General features: G+C 27.1%; 1 protein-coding gene across 3 annotated transcripts in view; it reads right to left on the bottom strand.

Moving 5' to 3' along the window:
- LOC100208622 (THO complex subunit 2) overlaps positions 1 to 22,033 on the bottom strand; it is a 92,027-nt gene that overhangs the window by 65,044 nt on the left and 4,950 nt on the right. For all 3 annotated transcript variants that reach the window (XR_010642289.1, XM_065812583.1, XM_065812584.1), the window contains exons 3-4: positions 14,922 to 15,013; positions 11,693 to 11,744 (exon numbers count right to left, since the gene is read on the bottom strand). Coding sequence is in view for 2 of the 3 variants with exons in the window: in XM_065812583.1 (XP_065668655.1) it covers positions 11,693 to 11,744; positions 14,922 to 15,013 (144 nt within the window). In the remaining variant the exon portion in view is untranslated. The remainder of the gene's footprint in view (positions 1 to 11,692; positions 11,745 to 14,921; positions 15,014 to 22,033) is intronic.

Genomic DNA, 22,033 nt, shown 5'->3' with positions numbered 1-22,033 from the left:
TGCCATTATAACCTAAACAATGTTTTTTGTATGCAAGTTTTTTTCTTGTTCTTACTTACAAACTTGTTCTTTCTTCAGACAAAAATTATTTGTTATATGCCATTTTATTTTACGCATCAAAACTGAAGAACACATACAGCTTGTGAAATAGTATAAAAGATTGTTATGAAAAAAAAGCTGACAAATGTAGTGCATGTATGGTAAAAATTGAAAGGTACACACTCTGTACTGAATAGAAACACAATTTTGACTATTGTTCAAAATTGAAAGGTACACACTCTGTACTGAATAGAAACACAATTTTGACTATTGTTCAAAATTGAAAGGTACACACTCTGTACTGAATAGAAACACAATTTTGACTATTGTTCAAAATTGAAAGGTACACACTCTGTACTGAATAGAAACACAATTTTGACTATTGTTCAAAATTGAAAGGTACACACTCTGTACTGAATAGAAACACAATTTTGACTATTGTTCAAAATTGAAAGGTACACACTCTGTACTGAATAGAAACACAATTTTGATTATTGTTCAAAATTGAAAGGTACACACTCTGTACTGAATAGAAACACAATTTTGACTATTGTTCAAAATTGAAAGGTACACACTCTGTACTGAATAGAAACACAATTTTGATTATTGTTCAAAATTGAAAGGTACACACTCTGTACTGAATAGAAACACAATTTTGACTATTGTTCGAAACTGAAAGGTACACACTCTGTACTGAATAGAAACACTATATTGACTGTTGTTCAAAATTGCAAGCTACACACTCTGTACTGAATAGAAACACAATTTTGATTATTGTTCAAAATTTGAGTCTACTGGTTCAGTGTTCGATATAAAAACACTAATTTGTGCACATTCAATTTGGTCAGCAGCAAATACTGCCAAAGTGAAGAAAAGTGTTGAATGAAGAAAACGAAAGCTATAATAGAAAAAAGATCAGATACAACACTAGCTGCTTGTTCTAAGCAATCAAAAAGAAAAGACTTTTAGTCAAGACAGAAAAATAAAGCTGAGTCGTCAGTAAATAAAGCAACTTTAGATATACGATTGTTTAAAACTTTATTAATGTAGATAAAAAATAAAACAGGACCAAGGATAGAACTTTGAGGTACACCAGAAGTTACTGGAAATGAAACAAATTGTTGGCCTTTGAAATTGATTTATTTACTGTAGTTAGAAAGAAATGGCTTGATAATTTAAAAAATTTTCCCAGATACTCTATATGAAGTAAGCTTATGGAGAGAAGCAGCATTCCAAACCTTACCAAATGCTTTTGATATGTCAAGAGCAAAAGCGCTTGCCAAGCCACTTCTATTTAATGAATAATAAAATCTTCTATAAAGTCAACCATAAAACGTGAAGAATGAATGCTGTATTGATTGTCAAAAAGTAAGCTATTTGACTCAAAATTGAATGTTAGAAATTTGTTAATCAAAGACTAAACAGCCTTGCTAATAATAAAGAAAGACTGATTAGATGATAGTTAGAGAGTTCAGAATGCTCTCTAGAATTTTTAAAAATTGGAACCACAGATGTCATTTTCTAGCAGGAAGGAAAACAAAATACAGTCAAGCACTCATTAAATAGTTTAGAGAGAACTAAAGAGTTCTGACGGAATGTTCACTTTACCTTTGTTAATGACATTGTTAAAAACTTTCCAAGTCTCTAGAACCTAACTTCTGAGAAAAGATACAAGATTTAATAAACTGAGATTAATGGATCTTAGCAGACAGCATCTTTTTACACTGATTTCTAGAAATAATAAAAGGGTGCTTGTTCTGAAGAGTTATTCTTTTAAAAAAGATAAAAAATAAATATGACTAGATATAGCAGCAACACAAGAAGGCGAAAACCCATGGAGTAGAATAAAGCTTAAATCGAAACTGACAAGAAGGAATAAAAGATTTTATACCTGCTTTCATCCAGAAGGTTACATAGGAGACACATTTATCAGCAGAGGGAGTAAAAACATTCGGCCGAAGACTGTCACAAAAAAAATCAACTGAGTTTAAAGAAGATGTACAAATAAAAGATTTATAGAGGTCATTACATGGTCGGAACTACCTATAAGAGAACAAGAAAAAACTGAACACAAGCTAGGGTCAGAGACAAGTCACAAATCAAGGAGTGAAAGTAAGTGATAAGGATAGCCTTGAAAACGAGTCACAAGGTAACTGACTAAAAAATTGAGTTTTAAGATTTTGAACAAGCAGTGTCAATGGTGTTAGAACCAATAAAATCAGCGTGATGAGAATTTAAGTTACCAATAACTTATATTGTTAAAGCTAGAGGAATAAGAGTTTTTGGAGCATTTAGGAACAGTCACAGAAAAAGGATGAGACTTAATTGAATGACAAGTAACATGAGAATAAATTTTAGTAGATGGCACAAAAGACAATTATTATATTATTAATATTCAAATATTATTAAAAACTTCAGGAACTTTTACAAATATACTTAAACAACGCACTTTATAAAAAGTTTAGCATTATGAAAAATGTTACTAATAGTTCGTAAAAACGCATGTTAATTTTCAAATCAACAAATAACATGTTTTTATTGCTTAATTTTAAAATTAACGCGCATTTTTACGGACCGCTGGTAACGTTTTTCATAATGCTAAACATTTTGTACAGTAAGTTTTTATAAAGTTGTTTAAGTTCCTTAATAAGTTTTAAATATTATTTGAATATCCACCCTTTTTTTCTAGATGCTTTCCTACTTCAATTAAAATTTGGGATTACTTATGTTGTTTGAACAAAGAATGAATTATAAAAGTTAAAAGTGCATTATAAAAGTAATAACACTATTATAGTGTTATTACTTCTATAATGCAGCTAGTTACTAGAGTGTTATTACTTTTGTAGTCATAAGTTTATTATTTTATTTTTTATAACTTTTTTGCTAACAAATTTAAGCTGTTTCGCCCCTTGAAAACAAAGAACATGGTTTTGCATAAACTAAAATTTTGAAGACAAGACATTTTTCCTGATTTTTCATTTCACGATCGCCTAATTTAACCTTTGTATGTATATATACAGACATATATATATAACGACCAAAAAAATTTATTTTTGATCTAAAGTATAAATTTTGAAAGTTTGATGCTTTTGTTTTTACATAGCAATATGTTTATAGTTACATATTTGTAAATTGCGCAATTTATTATCGTTTTTTATTATTCATAAGCAATTTATCAGCTATATTATGCCAGAACTTTCACCTAAAAAAAGAGGAATTATTGCTGCATTACATGAACAAGGTTTAGTTCAAAGAGAAATATCTGAAAAGCTTGGTTGTTCATTATCAACTGTAAGTAGAACTTTAAAAAGGCATAAAGAAGAGCCCCAATTAAATTTTACTTCAAAGATGAGATCAGGCAGGCCCAGAGCAACCACCTCAAGAACTGACAAACTTATTGGCCGGATCAGCCATGCAAATCCACGGCTATCTGCACACGAGATTTCAAAAGAAATTTTTATTGAGAAAAAAGTAAGTGACCGAACAGTTAGAAGAAGGCTTTTGGTTGATTTCAAAATGAAGGCATGTAAGCCAGCAAAAAAACCTTTTTAATCATTAAAAAACCTAAAAGATCGAAAAACATTTTGTCAGCGCTACAAAAATTGGACTGGAGAAAATTGGTCTAAAGTTCTTTTTTCTGATGAAACATGTATTAAACAATTTAATGTTACAAACAACTTTGTAAGAAGACCAAAAAACTGTAGATATATGCCAAAATATACAGTTAGCAGTGTCAAGGCTCATGTGTCTTGTATGGTTTGGGGTGCTATTTCTGCCAAAGGACGTAGGCCATCACCAGATCTTAATGTTATTGAAAATTGTTGGCATATTATGAAAGTAAAAGTTGCTGCCAAAAAGCCTAGATCCTATAATGATTTAGTTGAAGCAATCAAATCAGTGTGGATCCATGAAATTACACCAGACTATTGTACAAAACTTGTTAACAGCATGCCAAAACGTATCCAAATGGTAATTGACAATAACTATGCTTCCATTAAATATTGAACTTTTATCATGTATGTGCATGTACCTACCATCTTTAAAATTGTTATAAACGCTTATTTTATTGAAAAAAATAAAAAAATTTACTAACTGTATATATATATATATATATATATATATATATATATATATATATATATATATATATATATATATATATATATATATACCACTGTATATATATATATATATATATATATAATATATATATATATATATATATATATATATATATATATATATATATATATATATAGATACATATATATATATACATATATATACGTATATATACATATATATATATACATATATATACATATATATACATATATATATATATATATATATATATATATATATATATATATATATATATATATATATATATACAGTGGCGGCTCGTCAACTGGGGCCATAGGGGCCCGGCCCCACCTATATTTATTTAAGATAAAATATTTGAATATGTTTATAATCAAATATTTTATCTGTATAAATATTGCATTTTTATATATGCAAATATGCAATTATTAGCCTAAACTATTTGCAGACAAGTTATATAAAAATAATTAGTTCTAAATTAGTTCTAATTTTAAACTATTTTAATTAATAAGTAATACGTTCATTTGCAATTAATTCAAAGTATTGTAGCGTTGTTTTAATTCATTGCCAATAACGGATGGGCCGATTTTTACTGGCCCTATTTATTTTGTTTGTAGTGATATTATTTTTGATGCGCGCACAGAATTTATTGTGCTTTCAGATGGGACGAAAAAACGCACCGCAGGGCCTCATTGAACTGGCCCGAAAAGAAAAGAACCATAAAAAACATCACGAATTTTAAAAACTTCATACACCATTTTTAATTCTCGATTTTAAGAGTGAAGAATTTAGTTTAGAAGTTTTGTTGACTCAATAAGGTACAGTAATATTAGGAAACTTTATAACATTAAATGTAAACATAAATTTGTAAAAATAATGTAAACACTATACATTAGTTAATATTGGAATTTCACTGTGAATATTAACAGTGTTTATATTGCAATATTAACAGTGCTAGTATTAGTTTCTTAAACTGGATATGTAAATAAAAAATTTTCCAAGTAGTTATTAGGAGTATAAATTAACAGGAATAAGAACATGGCAAAAATATGATATTTAAAACAATATAACAGAAATTACTGGTATAAATGTTGGTCTGACATAAACATTTAAAGCGATACGGTTAGGTAAAAGAAATTAGTTTTTAATATTTTTCAGAAACTAGATTTTCTAGGACAAGTCATTTTATTCTATAATTATAAACAGGAATAATAAAAATTATAAGAATGGAAATTTTATAGTTTAGAAAATTGATTTTAAAATATCATAGAAAAGTCCTGCATTTCTTTTATTATCAACAATCTTGTACATTTTATAATACTTGTTAGTGAACTACATTTTTCAGACATATATTGTTTTATTTATTTTTAAAAATTTTAAAGCTTTTTTTTTTTTTCTTACAGAGAAAAAAATTGTGGCTCAGCCATATTAATGATGATCTTGATTTGTGTATTGTTTGGCAAGTTTATATGTTGTGACACGAGAAAGTTTAGTCTTTTCTACAAATATAATAAGAGCTACTGCACTTTTGAAATTCTTGTTCTTTTCTCAATGAGGGATTGCTAAAGTTTATTTCTTCCAAATAGCTTATGTATCATATTCTGTGGCATAATAAATTAGCAATTGAAAATTGTTTATATTGTTTGGTGGCAGTTTAGTCATTCTATCTTTTAAGTTGTCAATTGGATTGACGCTGAAACAGAGCCAATATCAACCATGATAATAAGCATTAAACACAAGTTTTAAAGACTGGATTTTCAAGTAAAGATTAAAATTAGTCAATATTATTATTAGTTCGATACAACAAAGGCACAAACAACAGAAGATATAAAGAACATTTTTTTTCAATCACAAAAACTCTACCACTGGTGGTACTGTTGCATTTCATAATACAGCTTCAATAATTGCTACTAAAAGGCACTAATTAAAAAAATATACAAAGTTAAGATTATTTTAAAATGTTGGACATTTACCATTGAAATAAAAAAATTAGAGTATTTTATTGAAATGTTTTTTTTTTTTTTTTGGGGGGGGGGGGGGATAAAGCTAAAGTCAAAGAACTAAAACTATATAAATATTTATGTATGCTTACAAACAGATATTAAGCTTTTATCTTTAATTACATAAAATTGTTAAAGCATGTAAAGACAATGTAAATAATCTTAAGAAGTTTACTATTATTTATGACTGACATTCTAAATGTTGTATTTAAGAATTATGGATTTAATTAACTAAAATATGTGTTGTATTATGAAAAGATTCTTTAAAAAAATTTTTATGTTGTAAAAGTATCTTTATTGTTTTAGTTGACCCTTTTGTCATCAGAGAGTCAAATGTATATGTAATGTTCTTTATTATTTTATCGATTATTAATTAAGATTAAGAGTCCTTCTTGACTGAACTACTGTTGATAAAATTTTGAATCATGCCAAGGTCATATTCTAATTACAATATAGTTTAAAGTTATCTTATTACAATAATTTAGGTTCATTAATAAGATAATTTAACATGAACAAAACTGATAGTTTATTGGCAAAACGTTTCTCGTCATTGGGTCTTCAAGAAAAACTAGAAATCAAAAATCTTGGGGCGTACCAACCAAAAGGTGTTCGTATAACTCAAGTTGATGGTAAAAAAACACGAACATTTTGTGTATCATTTTTGTTTAAAAAAAAATCATGGTTAAGTGTTAGTGATGAAAAAAATTTGTTGTTTTGTTTTTATTGTGTTTTGTTTGGTGGCGAGAGCTTGTGGGCAGAAAATGGCTGTAAAGATATGAAACATCTTTCTGAGCGAATACAAAAACACAAATCCAGTAAAACACATATAAGTAATTCGTTGCAGTTTCAAATGCTCGGAAAGACAAACATTTTATCGACAATTGATGCTGGATACAGTCTTAGCATAAAAAAACATAATGAATTAGTTGACAAAAACAGACATACATTATCGAGGGTTATAGATTGTATAAAATTTTGTGGTATACACGAATTGCCTTTAAGAGGACATGGCGAAACTATTGACTCAAATAATCGAGGGGTATTTTTAGATATGGTTTCATACACAGCTACATTGGATAGTGTGTTTAGCGATCATCTTAAAGATTCAAAAATAACAAAAAATACTTCGAAAACAAACCAAAATGAGATTCTAGAATGTATGTATGAAGTATACATAGAAGAAATTAAACGTGAGATAGATAAAACAAGATTTGTTTCCTTGCAAGCAGATGAAACAACTGATGTATCTTGTCGTTCTCAGTTCGTCATTATTTTGCGTTATTTAAAAGGTTATCAACCAGTTGAAAGATTTATAGCATATATTGATGTTCAGGATAGAACTGCTATGGGTCTTACAAATGTATTAAAAGAAGAATTAAATTGTTTTGGTCTGAAGGAAAAATTAATTGCACAGGCTTATGATGGTGCAGCAGTTATGAGCGGATCAAGGAATGGAGCCCAAAGTCTAATGAAAGAAGTTTACCCAAATTCCCATTATGTTCACTGCTATGCACACCAATTGAATTTAGTTTTGAAAAAAGTTTGTTCATCGAATAAGCGAGTAAGAACATTTTTTTCTACTTTAAGTGGATTTGGCGTGTTCTTTACATCCTCGCCAAAACGAAATGATTTACTTCGCGAAATTTCTTTTAAACAGATACCAAGAGTTTGCGAAACACGATGGAATTTTCGTTCAAAAATAGTTACTTGCATAAAAGAAAACAAAACAAAGATTGGGGAATGTTTTAATAAAATTATAAACGATGAATGATGGGATGATACAAGTGTGTGGTAATCTGTTGGGTTCAAAAAATGTTTGGAAGATTTAGAGTTCAATTTTTTTTTATCTTTTTTTTTATTCAATTTTAAAACATGTTGATGTTGATTAAACATGCTGTTACTTGATTGCAATCAAGTAACAGCAACACTATTACAATCAAGGAGGCTTTTGAAAAATTTGAGCTTTCTATAAATTTTGTGCGAAATAGCATCACTGATAATGCATGAAAACCGAATGAAACGAAACACATCAATCGAACTACTAATAGAAGATGCTAAAGATGCTTGTGATAAAGTTATTTACGAAATTAGCGACAGGTTTAGAAGCATTGAAATATTTAAATCATTTTCAATTTTGGATCCGAAAAATTTCAAATTTAATAGACAACATTTTCCTCAGAATCATATAAAAAATATTCTAACAAACTATCCAATGCTGAGTGAAGTTGATGTCCGAACTAACCGTTTTATATGAAAATGCTGTTTTTAGTGATATTGGCACCATTAATGCCCTATCCCAGTTTATGCATGAAAATAACTTGATTGAAACATTTTCTGAAGTATCGAAGTTGATAGAGATTGTTTTAGTCACACCTGTGTCTACAGCCGATGCTGAACGGGGTTTTAGTATTTTAAAAAGAATTAAGACACTTATGAGAAATTCCACAGGTCAAGGTCGGTTGAATGCATTAGCTGTACTATCAATACATAAAGATTATGTACAGGATATTGATCAGTTTAATCAAAAAGTAATTGAAATGTTTTCTCTTATGAAACAGAGAAGAGCAGAATATTTGTATAAATAATATGCTTAAATCATTGTTTTTAACATCATTCTTTATTTCAAAATATATTATACCTTTATGAAAATTATAGTGTTAATCGTATTTTTTTATATTTATGACTTACTTCAAACTAACTAAAAGTTTTTACCATAAAGTTAAAATTAAAAAAAAATCTAAAAAAGAAATATCAAAATCTGTTCAAATCATAATGCACCACTATCAGGGCAGTTTTCAGTCAGTTTTTGCTGCTTTTTACGTAGGTTTAAAAGATTCAATACCATTAAATACTTATGCTTTATTTTGGGAGTAAGCTAGCGCTTAACTCTCTCAACCAATCAAAAAACGCTAGCGACCAAAAAATTCCTCATAAACACCTAAGTATCAGTTACGCTGAAAGTGAGTCGTTGCGATATTTTTTGGTTAATATTTGCTGGCCCCACCAAAGTTTATTGTCACCGGCCGCCACTGTATATATATATATATATATATATATATATATATATATATATATATATATATATATATATATATATATATATATATATATATATATATATATATATATATATATATATATATATATATAAATATATATATATATATATATATATATATATATATATATATATATATATATATATATATATAATATATATATATATATATATATATATATATATACAGTGGTGGCCAAATTATTATACTAAATGCAATTTTTGATGCATTTGTGAAATTTATTCATAAATAATGCAACATTTTTAATTCAAAACATTACAAAAAATTAGAAAAGTTAAGAAGCGCAATATTTTATTGTAAAATGGCACAAAATTGAACCGTTCAAGTATAAAAACAATTAAATACAATGCAAAATTAGGACTTGATATTCAAATGCCAAGATGACTTAAAATTCGCATTAATAAGAATAAGTTAAAATTACAATAAAAATGCTAAATGTAACAATAGAAAATGAAATAAATTACAATGGCAATGAAAGTTCGAATAGGTGAAACATGTCAGTTAATATTTTTTAAAGTTTCCCTTATTTTTAAGCAGTGCCTGGACCCTTGAAGGCATCCCATGAATAAGTTTCGAGCAAAGCTTACGGACTTCGTCGCCATGATGCCAGACATTGATCAAAGCCTCGGTCAGTTCCATCTTGCTTTTTGGTTTCATCCCTCCTACTCTTCTTTTGACAATCTCCCACAGGTTCTCAATGGGGTTCATTTCAGGTGAATAACCTGGCCACTGCAGAAGCTTAATGTGGTTGTCAGCTAAGTGTTTCTTGACTGTTTTCACAGTGTGACAAGGTGCTCCATCTTGCATAAAAATAAACAGTCTCCGTCGACACCACTCGCCAAGTTGAGGCAGCAGTTATGTCTCAAGCACCTTCTTGTATTGAACTTGATTTATGGTGCCTTCAACAATATACAGTCAACCAGGCCCATGAATAGAGATAACTGACCAGACCATGACATACGCTGGGTGCTTTACTGTCTCTGCAACACAGTCAGGATGAAATTCTTCACCGGGTCTCCTACGTACATAGACTGCTTTCCCATCCATGATGTAAAAGGATGATTCATCACTGAAACACACCTGACTCCAATCATTTTCAGTGAAATTCTTGTGTTGCTTTCCCCATGCCAAATATTTTTTGATCATTGCCGGAGTCAGCTTTGGTTTTCTGCGTGGCCGTCAAGCTCAAAAAACCATTCATAACTAATTGTCTTCTGACTGTTCTGGTACTCACATGTACATTACTTTTTTGTAATTCTTTCTGCAACATCTTGCTTGTTGCTTTACGGTATCTTATACAGCATTTCATAAGGTACCTGTTGTCTCGCACAGACATTTATTTTTTTCTGCCACAATTGCCAATACGGTTGCCTCGTAATTTTTCACCAGTCTGCATCTTCTTCTTCATTCTCGTTACTGATTTCTGACTTCATTTTTAGCAATCTCCTTTTGCGTGAGTAATGTCTATCGTAGATAAACCTCAACTCTGGCCAATTTTGTCGGTGACAAGTCAGCAGCTTTTTCCATCTATAAAAAGGACATAAAATGCTTTATTAATTAAACATGTTTCTTCATTTTTAATGTAGAAAATAAAAAAAAATAAAAGATTGACCTTAATGTAATGTCAAGCAACTCTTAATAATGTACATTTTCCTTTAATTTCTGCTCATAAACATCAAACAAATAAGAAAATACTGACCTTTAACAGATAGCAAATGACCAAACTTTAATATTCAATTTACAGTTAAAATTTTCAAAAAAATGGATCTTGAGCAAACATAAAAATAAATTGCACTTATCACTTAAGCAACATTGGGCTATACATGCAGTAACTATATATACATTAATTTAATAACTAATTTGTGCCAAGTGTACATTCGAAAATAATCTCAGTTTTGTAGCTTAGTTTAATAATTTGGCCACCACTGTATGTGTATGTATATATATATATATATATATATATATATATATATATATATATATATATATATATATATATATATATATATATATATATATATATATATATATATATATATATATATGCAATGGATGTGTTTTTTGAACAAAAAGTTTTGGAACACTGCTTCCTTTTTACTTGACAAAGAAGTTTTTTATTATTTAAATAACTTTAAAAGATTCTAGTGAGAGTCACAAATGATTTATACCCACTCAAAAGAGTATTAAATCTTAGGTTTAAAATTCTAGCCTAATATATATACATATATTTGGTAACAATGTGTGTGTGTGTGTGTGTGTGTGTGTATATATATATATATATATATATATATATATATATATATATATATATATATATATATATATATATATATATATATATTTATATATTTATATATATATATATATATATATATATATATATATATATATATATATCAGGTTGGGTGAAAATAAAAGTTTGGTCTAATATTGTTTATTTATGTACACAACTCAAAAAAATATAGTTACCAGCAACTGCAAGAACATCAGCAAAAAGTGATGCTAGTTCTATACTATCCCCCTAAAAACAAAAGTTTGATTTTTAAACATTTAAAAAAAATAAATAGATTTTTAACTAATTTTGGTAATTTATGAACTTTATTGAGGAAATTTTTTTGAATGTCTATAAATAATATTATATTTATAATATATAAAAATATAACATTTAATTATAATACAAAAGTAATGTAGTGGTAGAGCGCTTGCTTCGTAAGGGAAAAGTTCCAAGCTTGATCCCCACATCTCTGGGAGTACCACACTTAACTTATTTCTTTGTGAAGTGGTCTTATTCATCAAGTTCATCAAGTTGTAACAACAAAAATAATAATACACAACCTCTTTGACTCTAACAGCCCCCTTAGCCTTGGGGAGGTGAATACAGATAGAAAAAAAAATCAAATAAATAATTTATAATTAATTTCAAAATTTTCTTTTTTTTAAAATGTAGTTTTCTGAAAATTTAAAAAAATTGGTTATAATAAAAAACAGAACAATAAAACCAAGAAAAGAATTGTGAATGACAATTGCTTTTGTGTGTTACAAAGCTTTTATAACCTATATTGCCTTTCTAAGTTTGATTGCCTTTCTAAGTTTGATTGCCTTTCTAAGTTTGATTGCTTTTGTAAAGTTAAATTGAAGACCTCCGTGCTAAAAGTACTTAAGTCACAAAATACTCATTCTGAGATAAAGGAGTTCGAGTATTCAAACTAACCTTGAAATCAGGCAAGACATGCCAATACGTTTCTAATAACTGCTATATCTTTACATTATTACAATGAATAAACCTGCTTATTTTAAAATCTTAAACCCTTATCTTTAAGAAGATATGTGTAATTTATTATTAGGACTTAAGTACTTTTTGTCCCATTACTAGACTTAGGCACTTTTTACACCGAAAAGAAACAATGAACTTATATAACTTTTCAACATATATTACCACTATAAAGAAATAAGTCTATTCTATGTCTTCAATGTCACTTGTGTCTCCATCTATATCTATGCCATGAATATTACTAAAAAAAGTAACTTCTTCTGGAAGATTGACATGTGTTAAAAGTTCACAAATATTATGAAATTTGGCAGTTTTGACAGGCAAAAAATTTACGTATGCTCTTTTAGGTTTGAGTGAAACGAGAGTTGAAATTTTTTAACACATTTTAAAGTTTTTATGACATCAAAACATTTTCTTGTCATTGAAGTTCAAAGTGGTACCTTGCCTTGTTCAAATTTTGCTCCTCCGAACTTACTAATTCCAGTTACTGGTTTTATCAAGGGATCATAAGCTCTTTTAAAGTCAAGTACTTCAACAACTGGGATTCCATCTTCAATCATGTTGTCTGTAAGAGGATATTCCACATACACAACATTAAATGGTTTGCTGGTATTTGTATTCTTTACAGGTCATATTCACTGTGAAGGTAAAATTACCCTGTTCTTTTTCTTCTCCTTTTTTCAATGCGTCTGAAATTCCAAGCACAAGGCATTCGGCTATGACCTGGAAGAGGATACTTTACATATGCTTGTGTTATAGAGACATTCATATTTAAAATCTTTGCAGGTAGGTAAAGATGAAACCGTTTTTATTCTGCGAAAAACAGTTATCCATGAAAATTATAATTTTTATAGTTATAGCTGAAAGACCAGAAATGTATTGGCCCAGACATGAAATGACTTCATTTGGGCCCTTAGCTGCAAAATGTTCAGCATATGCATACATGTTAGTCATGAATGCACAGGTTGTGAATCCAAAGTTGACGCCTAAAAAACTTGATGCAGAACAAGATGGAAAAGTCTACTGTCGATGATTCAACAGTTTCTAAAAATTTATGATTCAATTGGAAAAGTATTAAAAGTTGTTTATCTACATTTGATTTTCATTTGATGATGAAGTTAACATTTTATAGGCCATTGTTGCTACTTTTGTACCAGTTAAATTGGCAGCAGAATCCCCTTGCTGACAGGATGCAACTCTTCTAAGAGTTGAGGGAATTCTTAAGTTTCTTGTAAACTGGCTAAAACAACATGATTTAACACTTTGCATTGAAGTGAAGAGTGCAATTTTAAAACATTTTAAAGAGAGAAGGCAGAGTAATCTCATAAGATTGTACAGATATCATTCCGATCCAATTTATCCAACATACAAGAACATAGAATTTTCAAAATCCCTTCTGTCTGTACTTCAAAAAACTGCCAAAAAATGGCTTCTAGGCTTTTCTTAATGAATCCAGATGACTTAGAATTCATTCAAAAAGTGGGTGGTTCAGAAAATCTCGACCTAAATCCACTTTCACTTAAGATGAACTCAAGGAAAATAACGCCACAATTCAAACATTTAAAGTCATTTCAAAAGAAATGTTGGCCTAGTAAGTTACTGGAAAAAAGACTGCTGATCTTAAACTTTTGTTTAATGCACTGGAGACTATCCCTCTAACAGCTCATCTTATTGCTAAACTTTAAAAGAAAATAGGGAAGTAGAAGAAGGGTCATTGGCTAACTCTAATCTACTCAAATAAAAATTTAAAAAAAATTATGATAACCAGCCCTCTTATTTAGGGTCGGCATTTGGCAATGCCGGCCCTAAATACGAAAAAATATCTAACTAATAATAAAATGTTTTAAGATTTAAGAAAAACTTTGTTCCTTCTAAATCTCATATTGTTACTGTAGCTAGATCTATGTTTGGTCTTCAGGAGTGATTCATGCTATGCCAATGGGTATAACAGATGTCGCTGCAGTTTCCATTCGATTAAATTTAAAGTAAATTAGCATTATAAACATGCAAAAAAATTTTAAGATTATCAAAATTATTTCAATAAGAGAATTTTAGAAGACTAAAATTATCTTCTTTAAATAGATAACAAATAACATGAAAATATTTAAAAAATTGCATTTTTTATATTCTATTCAAAATTTCTTGCTAAAATAATTTTTAGTTAAAAGCTTATTATGTGTTCACAAAATATCCAGTTTAACAACTTTCTGTATTCTCTAAAGTTTTAGAAAGAATTTTTGACAAGAAAATTTAAAATCAGTTAACAGTTTAAGAAAGAACAATAACAACATAACACAGAATTAAAAATAAAAAAGTCTTTGTTAAATATTTAAATTAATGACTTTAAATTAAAGCCTATAGCAGATAGTTGTAATAGATCTTATCATTAAAAATAACTTTAAATTAAAAAACAAAACTAATACTTACGATAGCATTTTCTAGCAGTGATATTGTATCTGAAATTATTGACTGGCCACTTATTGTTAGCCATATTAACTGATGAAAGCCCTTACGAAGATCTAACAAATTATTATTAAATAAATGTTATTAAATAATATGATAAAGACAAATGATTTTAACAATAATAATACAATAATATTATATATATATATATATATATATATATATATATATATATATATATATTATATATATATATATATATATATAAATGTATATATGTGTGTGTGTGTGTGTGTGTGTGTGTGTGTGTGTGTGTGTGTGTGTGTGTGTGTGTGTGTGTGTGTGTGTGTGTGTGTGTGTGTGTGTCTATCTATATGTATATATATATATATATATATATATATATATATATATATATATATATATATATATATATATATATATTATATATATATATATATATATATATATTTATATATATATATATATATTTATATATATATATATTTTTTATTTTTTTTTGCCAAAAAAACAAACTGCTTCGTTTTTTGGTTTTTTTTTTTTTTTTTTAAATTAATATTTTTATTATTTTAAAAACTGAAATAATTTTAAAAATTTTTTTTTAGGGTTTTTTTATTAAATGAGAGTTTTAATTATTTTATTTAACATATGTTTTTATTAGAATTGCCTAAAGTTCTTCAAGTAGCAGATCTCCCCCCCCCCCTCCTTTTTTTTTTTGTGTATTTTTTTAACTAACTACTTTAACACCTTGAACTTTAACATTTAAATAAATATCACCTCAACAGTGTGTTTTTAGGAGATATTTATTAAAAGAATTTGTCATTCTCCTATTTAACATACAATTTATCTGTCTTGTTTTACAAGTTCTTCAAATGTTCATCAAATAACTTTAATAATTTTTCTTCAATAACTTACTTATATTAAGCTAAAATAAAATTAAAAAAATTATTTAAAGAAACATTTTTTTCATAAAATACAAAGACATCATAAGTAAAGGGTCTTTTTTTGTTTGTTTTTTTACGTAGATATGTTTTTTGAGTTCAAAACTATTTTTCCTTAACGTTAAAAACAAATTTTTCAAAAGAATGAATGAAAACTAATTATTGTAATTTGTAGAATGAATGAGAACTTTATAATTTACAAATGAAGTTTTTAATTTATAAATGAAGTAACACTGTAATGCAGAATTTATATGTATTGTATAAGTTTTGCATAGTTTTAATTTTTTTTTTAATTTTGCTATTTTATTTTATGCTTTTTGTTTTTTAGTTTTATTTCTGCAATCGCAAATAAATTAAATTTGTCAACATTTAATTTCAGAAAGCGGAAATAGTATTTTCAATCATGTTATAAATAATATTGCATAAGTGTGTTGTAGTATTTTTATTTTTTAATTTTATACCTTTATGTTAATAGTTTTGAAACATAAGATTATTAATGATGATATATTGTTGTTTTGAAAATACTTAATGTACCAGTTTATCATAATTTTTAATAAAGTAAATTTTCAGTGATACAATTATTATTAGTAGTTTTTTAATAATATTACTGAATTATGAAATTATTTTAGAGCCATTATAAGGTATTGTAAGCATTAATAAAACAGTTTTCTAATCAAAATAGTCACATCATTTAGTTGTTTGATTAGAACATACTAATGAGTAGTAATAATAGAGTAGTCTGTGGCCTCACTGGGGGTAGAAAGAAAACATCTGTGAGCATTTTATTTAAGCCAGCAAGCCAGGTGAGCAAAGCAGAAAGAGTTCAATGTTCTTTTTGCAATGATGTTATGTCGAAAAGCGAAATACGAATAATTTATATATATATATATATATATATATATATATATATATATATATATATATATATAAATACACCTACTCGGGTAGGTGTATATATATATATATATATATATATATATATATATATATATATATATATATATATATATATATATATATATATATATATATATATATATATATATATATATATATATATATATATATATATATATATATATATATATATATATATATATGGGTAGTTTAAAAAAAAAAAATTTTTAATATTTTCTGGTTCCCCCCCCCCCCCCCTCTTCCTTTAAACGTGTTCAATATATCAAAATAGTACTGGATTTACAAAAATTTTTAATTAATAAATATATTTAGGAGTCATTTAACACCCTCAAGTATATTAAAGTTGTCAACAAAAAATTCTTCAAAAATATAAAAAAAAAATGTTATTCTCAAAAGAAGCAAAACTTATAAAAATTTCAAAAATAATAATTAAATTTCATAAAAACATCCACACAAAAAATGATTTAAAAAAATCTTAAAAAATATATATACCAAAAAATCTCCTAAGTTCGGTCACCATGTAACTTCTGTAATTTGATAATTATAAATAACAAAAATGCTCAACACCCTTAAGTAAGCACATTTCAATTTTTATAAACTTTATTTTTCTCTAATATTATTTGTGATCACTTTGAGTATAAGAATCATAAAAAAATGATGTTTATATTATAAATCTGCTGAAATAGTTAGCTTGCAAAACAAAAGTTTTGAAATTATGCATACTATTGAATCTAAAATATGCAAAGTATTAAATAAAATGATCAAATTTATCACTCATATTATTAAGAGTCACTAAATAAAAAATAATTGAAAAATTTTTTTTCTTATTTTTAAATGTTGTGTACTTCAGTCACTTGTGGATTATGCAACAACGCGTCACTAAATGATAAAAACGACTATTAGCAGATACGTAAAATGTTGGTTGTAAAAAATTGCAAATAATAGCAAATGTAAAACATTGTTAAAAAGTATGAGAACCAAGTCTGCATATAAAATTTTAAAATCGTGCATATTATTAAAACTTTAAATAAACAAACTTTGAAAGAAGTTTTTATAAATTTTAGCCTCAATGTTAAAATACTAATGAATAGTCCTCTAAATAACTTTGTTTGCTGAAATTATTTTTTGCTTTTTAATTATTTTATCAAAGATAAATAATTTTTTTGGAATTAATAATTTTGATTATAAAATAACTTTTTTGATTTAACTAAGTGATTTTGTTTCATAATTTTATTATAAAACTAGTTTTTATAACTTTGTTTCATAATTTTATTATAGAAAACTAGTTTTCATAATTTTGATGTTAAACTTGTAATATTGCGATATGTTATTGCAATGTGTTATTTGGATGTTAAATTTTTGATATTGTGATGCGTTATTGGAAAGTCAAACTAGTTGTTCTCATTTGAAACAAAATATAGAGCACTAGTTTTTACTTTAGTTTTATTTTTACAACATAAGTTAACAATAAAATTGTCTGTATAATTCGGAAAAAAAAATTTAAAAACGTTTATTTATGACTAAGATATGAGTGGTCAAAGATTAAGTGACCAAGCTTAGGCGATTTTACGGTATATATTGTGAAAAAAAACTTTAAATGTATACATAAACTAAAATGAAAATTAAAATAATAGTAAATACGCTTGTTAATTAAAATTATTAAAATATAGTTACTAAAAAATGTTTAAAATACTTAAAGCAATTTTTAACAAATATTTACAAATCTACGGTATTTGTAAATATTTATTAAAAATTTTTGCAACATGAGCGTTTATCAAAAATCTTAAGTAAAATAATTTTTTTAACATAACTAAACTAGCATAGGCTTACGTTCACCGGTAAAATCATGTATTCAAAGAAATGCCTTTTACGAGACATTTTGGATAAAACTAAATAAGGTGAACACAAGCAAAGTGATATCAATAATCATTGTTGCGGCACCGATTTTAACTAAGACACACAGCCCTGGGAATTAGGGAAAATAAGAAAATAGGAAAATAATAATTTATTATACACGATTGTTCCATATACTGCCTGCAAACTCGACAAATGCTTTATACATACAGATGTTTGTACGTAGCACTATACAAATGGCAGAACTAAGAAGATCTTAGACCATTAAAAACTATAGATGTGGCCTTAGCTATAAAATGCTAATCTAATAGCTAAGCCAAAAAAATGCTGCGCTTTTGATCAGTGACGTCAGTTTGTGGCAAAAAATATATTTATAAATCAAGTTTGCTTTTCATTTATCTTACATTTTTTGATTAATTTTAATTATGGTGCATACAACAATAGTAATAAATATATAGTTTTGCAGAAATAACATAGTAATTACTCTATTCAGTCTTTATTAGAATATATCCTATAAAAATATAAAAAAATATATATTCAATAAAAGGAATTTTCCTAAAAAATTTAAAAAAACATTCTTGTTTCTGTTTTTATTTTAGCTGGATTTATTTAGAACTTAAATAAAACGTTTTTTTGCCTTTTTTTTTAAATAATTTGATTTAGAATTTTAATAAAATATTTGTTCCTTTGATATTATTTTAAATATTTCAGTTAACACATTTAGAATTTAAATGAAATGATTGTTTTTCTGCTTTCAATTTATTTGAAATAGCAAATAAACTTAAGTTTTAAAATTCTGAGGTCTGCAATTTGTTGCCAACCTCAGATACTTTCAGATAGGCAATTGCTGGTTAAGTAATTAAAAACAGTTTTTATTTTTGAAATAAGTTATATTTTTTATTTGCTATTCATTTACCTTTTTAAAATAAAAAAATCATTATTAGTTGCAAGCCGCAATTACAAATTTAAGAATTAAAAAATAAAATACATTTATTAACTCATTTAAAAAATTTTTGAGAAAAGAGAGAAATTAGTTTATATTAAATATTTTTTTAAAAGGTAATATTTAATTTGGTTATTTATTATTAAAAAAATACATTCCATAATATATTTACATAATAGAGTTAAGTTTCAATTGAACTCCTTTTGCTATAATTTATTATATTGTAGCAGTTTTAAAAAGTTAATATCTTGAAAATAGAAGAGAACTTTATGACTTTAAAAAAAGAGAGTGAGAAGAGAAAAAGAGAGAACTATGTTCATAAATGTTGATGAATCTACTTTTACTTGTTTAGATCTTATTTTATGCAGTCACATTTTATAACACTCAGTTTTAAAAGATGTTATTGAATCAGATAATAAACCATTAGCATTATAATTTTTTAATCAATAGCAAATATCTAAAATAAATAATAGCAAACCTTGTGACAATGTTACTTTTAGTTGGCTATAAAGAAAAAGTAGATTTATTGCTGATATCCATAAATGCACCACTCTACCTACTAACTTACCAAACAACTATAATACATCTTGTGATATTGATTTTTTCTATAATAGCCTCATAAATAGAATACAATTGGACATATCCAGGGTTGATAGTTTTAAACCAAATATTATTTAAACCAAACTAATTTTTTGTTGAAAATACTAAAACCAACTGGAGTTGCTCTAGATAAGTTACAAAAAGATCAAACTAAAATATGTGACACTGTTGAAATTTTTAAAGAGCTGATAAATATGCTATCATTTTCATCAACTGAAAAAAAAATGGAAACAAGATATCTTCAGACTGTTGGTGATGCTTATTTCTTTGTAAACACGCTAGATCCTAGATATTTTGCATCTAATCTTTCTGAAAATGAAGCTGTAATTACTTTTGCAGATAAAAAATTTAATAACTTGTTACCAATAATATTCAAGTTGAAAGTCAAATCTGCTCTATTTGATAAAAGCTATTTGTATAGGGAATCTGTTTTAAAAAATGTATTACCAACAGAATGATAAAAATCTCTAAAATCTATGAACTGCAACATTATCATGAATATTAATGCTTTGTAAAGCTAAGATTTTCATTGTTTACTTGTACATCTTTTCTGCCAATAATTATACCGTCAAGATAAGCATATGTTTTTTCTAGTTTATATGTTATATGTTAGTTCTAGTCTGAATAAATTCATCCATAACCGGCAAAAAAATTGGTACAGCATTTGCACAACCAAAAAGTAAACATTTGTACTCGTATAGTCTGCCATTAACTTCGAATGGGTTAGCTTGTAATCTTCAGGTTGTATTTTTACCTAATAATAAGCCAATTTGAGGTCAATTGTACTGAAGACTTTATGAGCAGCTATCTTAAGTATCAAATTGTCGATTCAGGGTGTTGGGTATGAATCGAGTGGAGTTTGTAGGTTGATTGTATTTAAATAACCAATCACAAGACAATTTTTGTTTTCTGATGATACTACAAAATATCATGTACGCCAAGGACTATGACTCACTTTGATTATATCTTATTTTTTGGAACCCATCGTGATGTTGTAGTGACTTGTTTAATTTTGTCAATATCAATTCTAAGTATTAATGCGTAAGTAGTAAACTTCATGCTTTTTGTCGCCAGACAGAATTTTAAGGGCTCTTTTTTTCCTTTAAAATTGATTGTAATTGTTGTGTTGACATGCCCATTCCAATAGTTACTGGTGCTACCAGTAAGTGAAAATGCAATTCCTTGTTGTCTACAACAAGGACGTGCACTTTCAATTACTGATAGCACCAGTAATTGAAAAATTACTACCAAAAAAAAAATTTTCACAAGCTAATAACAATGAGCCATAATAGATTCCTTTAACTTTTAATGTTGAATTATAAGAAAGAAGTTTTGATGTAATATTTTATTGGAGCCAGTATCTATCAGTGCTTGTGTTATATTTTTGTTAATGGTGACGTTAATTAATCTACCAGGTGAGCCGTATTGTTAGATTAGACCGTAGATATTATTGTGTTATCGTTTTCTTCCTTATGTTCTTTAACAACTGCTGCTTTAGTGTAGTTTTTTGATGAATAGTGAGCCATAGTCCTTAGCGTTGAAAATGGCTTTATCTTCTGTAAGAGGCCTTCTGTGTACTGCTACTAATGAAACACCCCACCAGAGGATGATGAACTTTCAGCGTTCATCAATAATAGTTATGGTTCTACCAAACTTCCTAACAGAGCAGGATTCGACAATTTTATACAGACGTCAGATATGATTAAAAGGAGATCCACTTGTCAACAGAGTTCAACTATTAGAAACACTATCGCCCTACTTCGCACCTGTCAAACTTTAAAATGAAAAAATTGATACGGTTTTTACAAATGATCTCCACTACAAGATGTAAATCCATTAATAGAACCAGTCCAACAACA

This window comes from Hydra vulgaris, chromosome 12, assembly GCF_038396675.1.
Source record: "Hydra vulgaris chromosome 12, alternate assembly HydraT2T_AEP".
In the NCBI taxonomy this organism is placed as follows: Eukaryota; Metazoa; Cnidaria; class Hydrozoa; order Anthoathecata; family Hydridae; genus Hydra; species Hydra vulgaris.
This window is presented reverse-complemented; position numbering and strand designations above follow the sequence as displayed.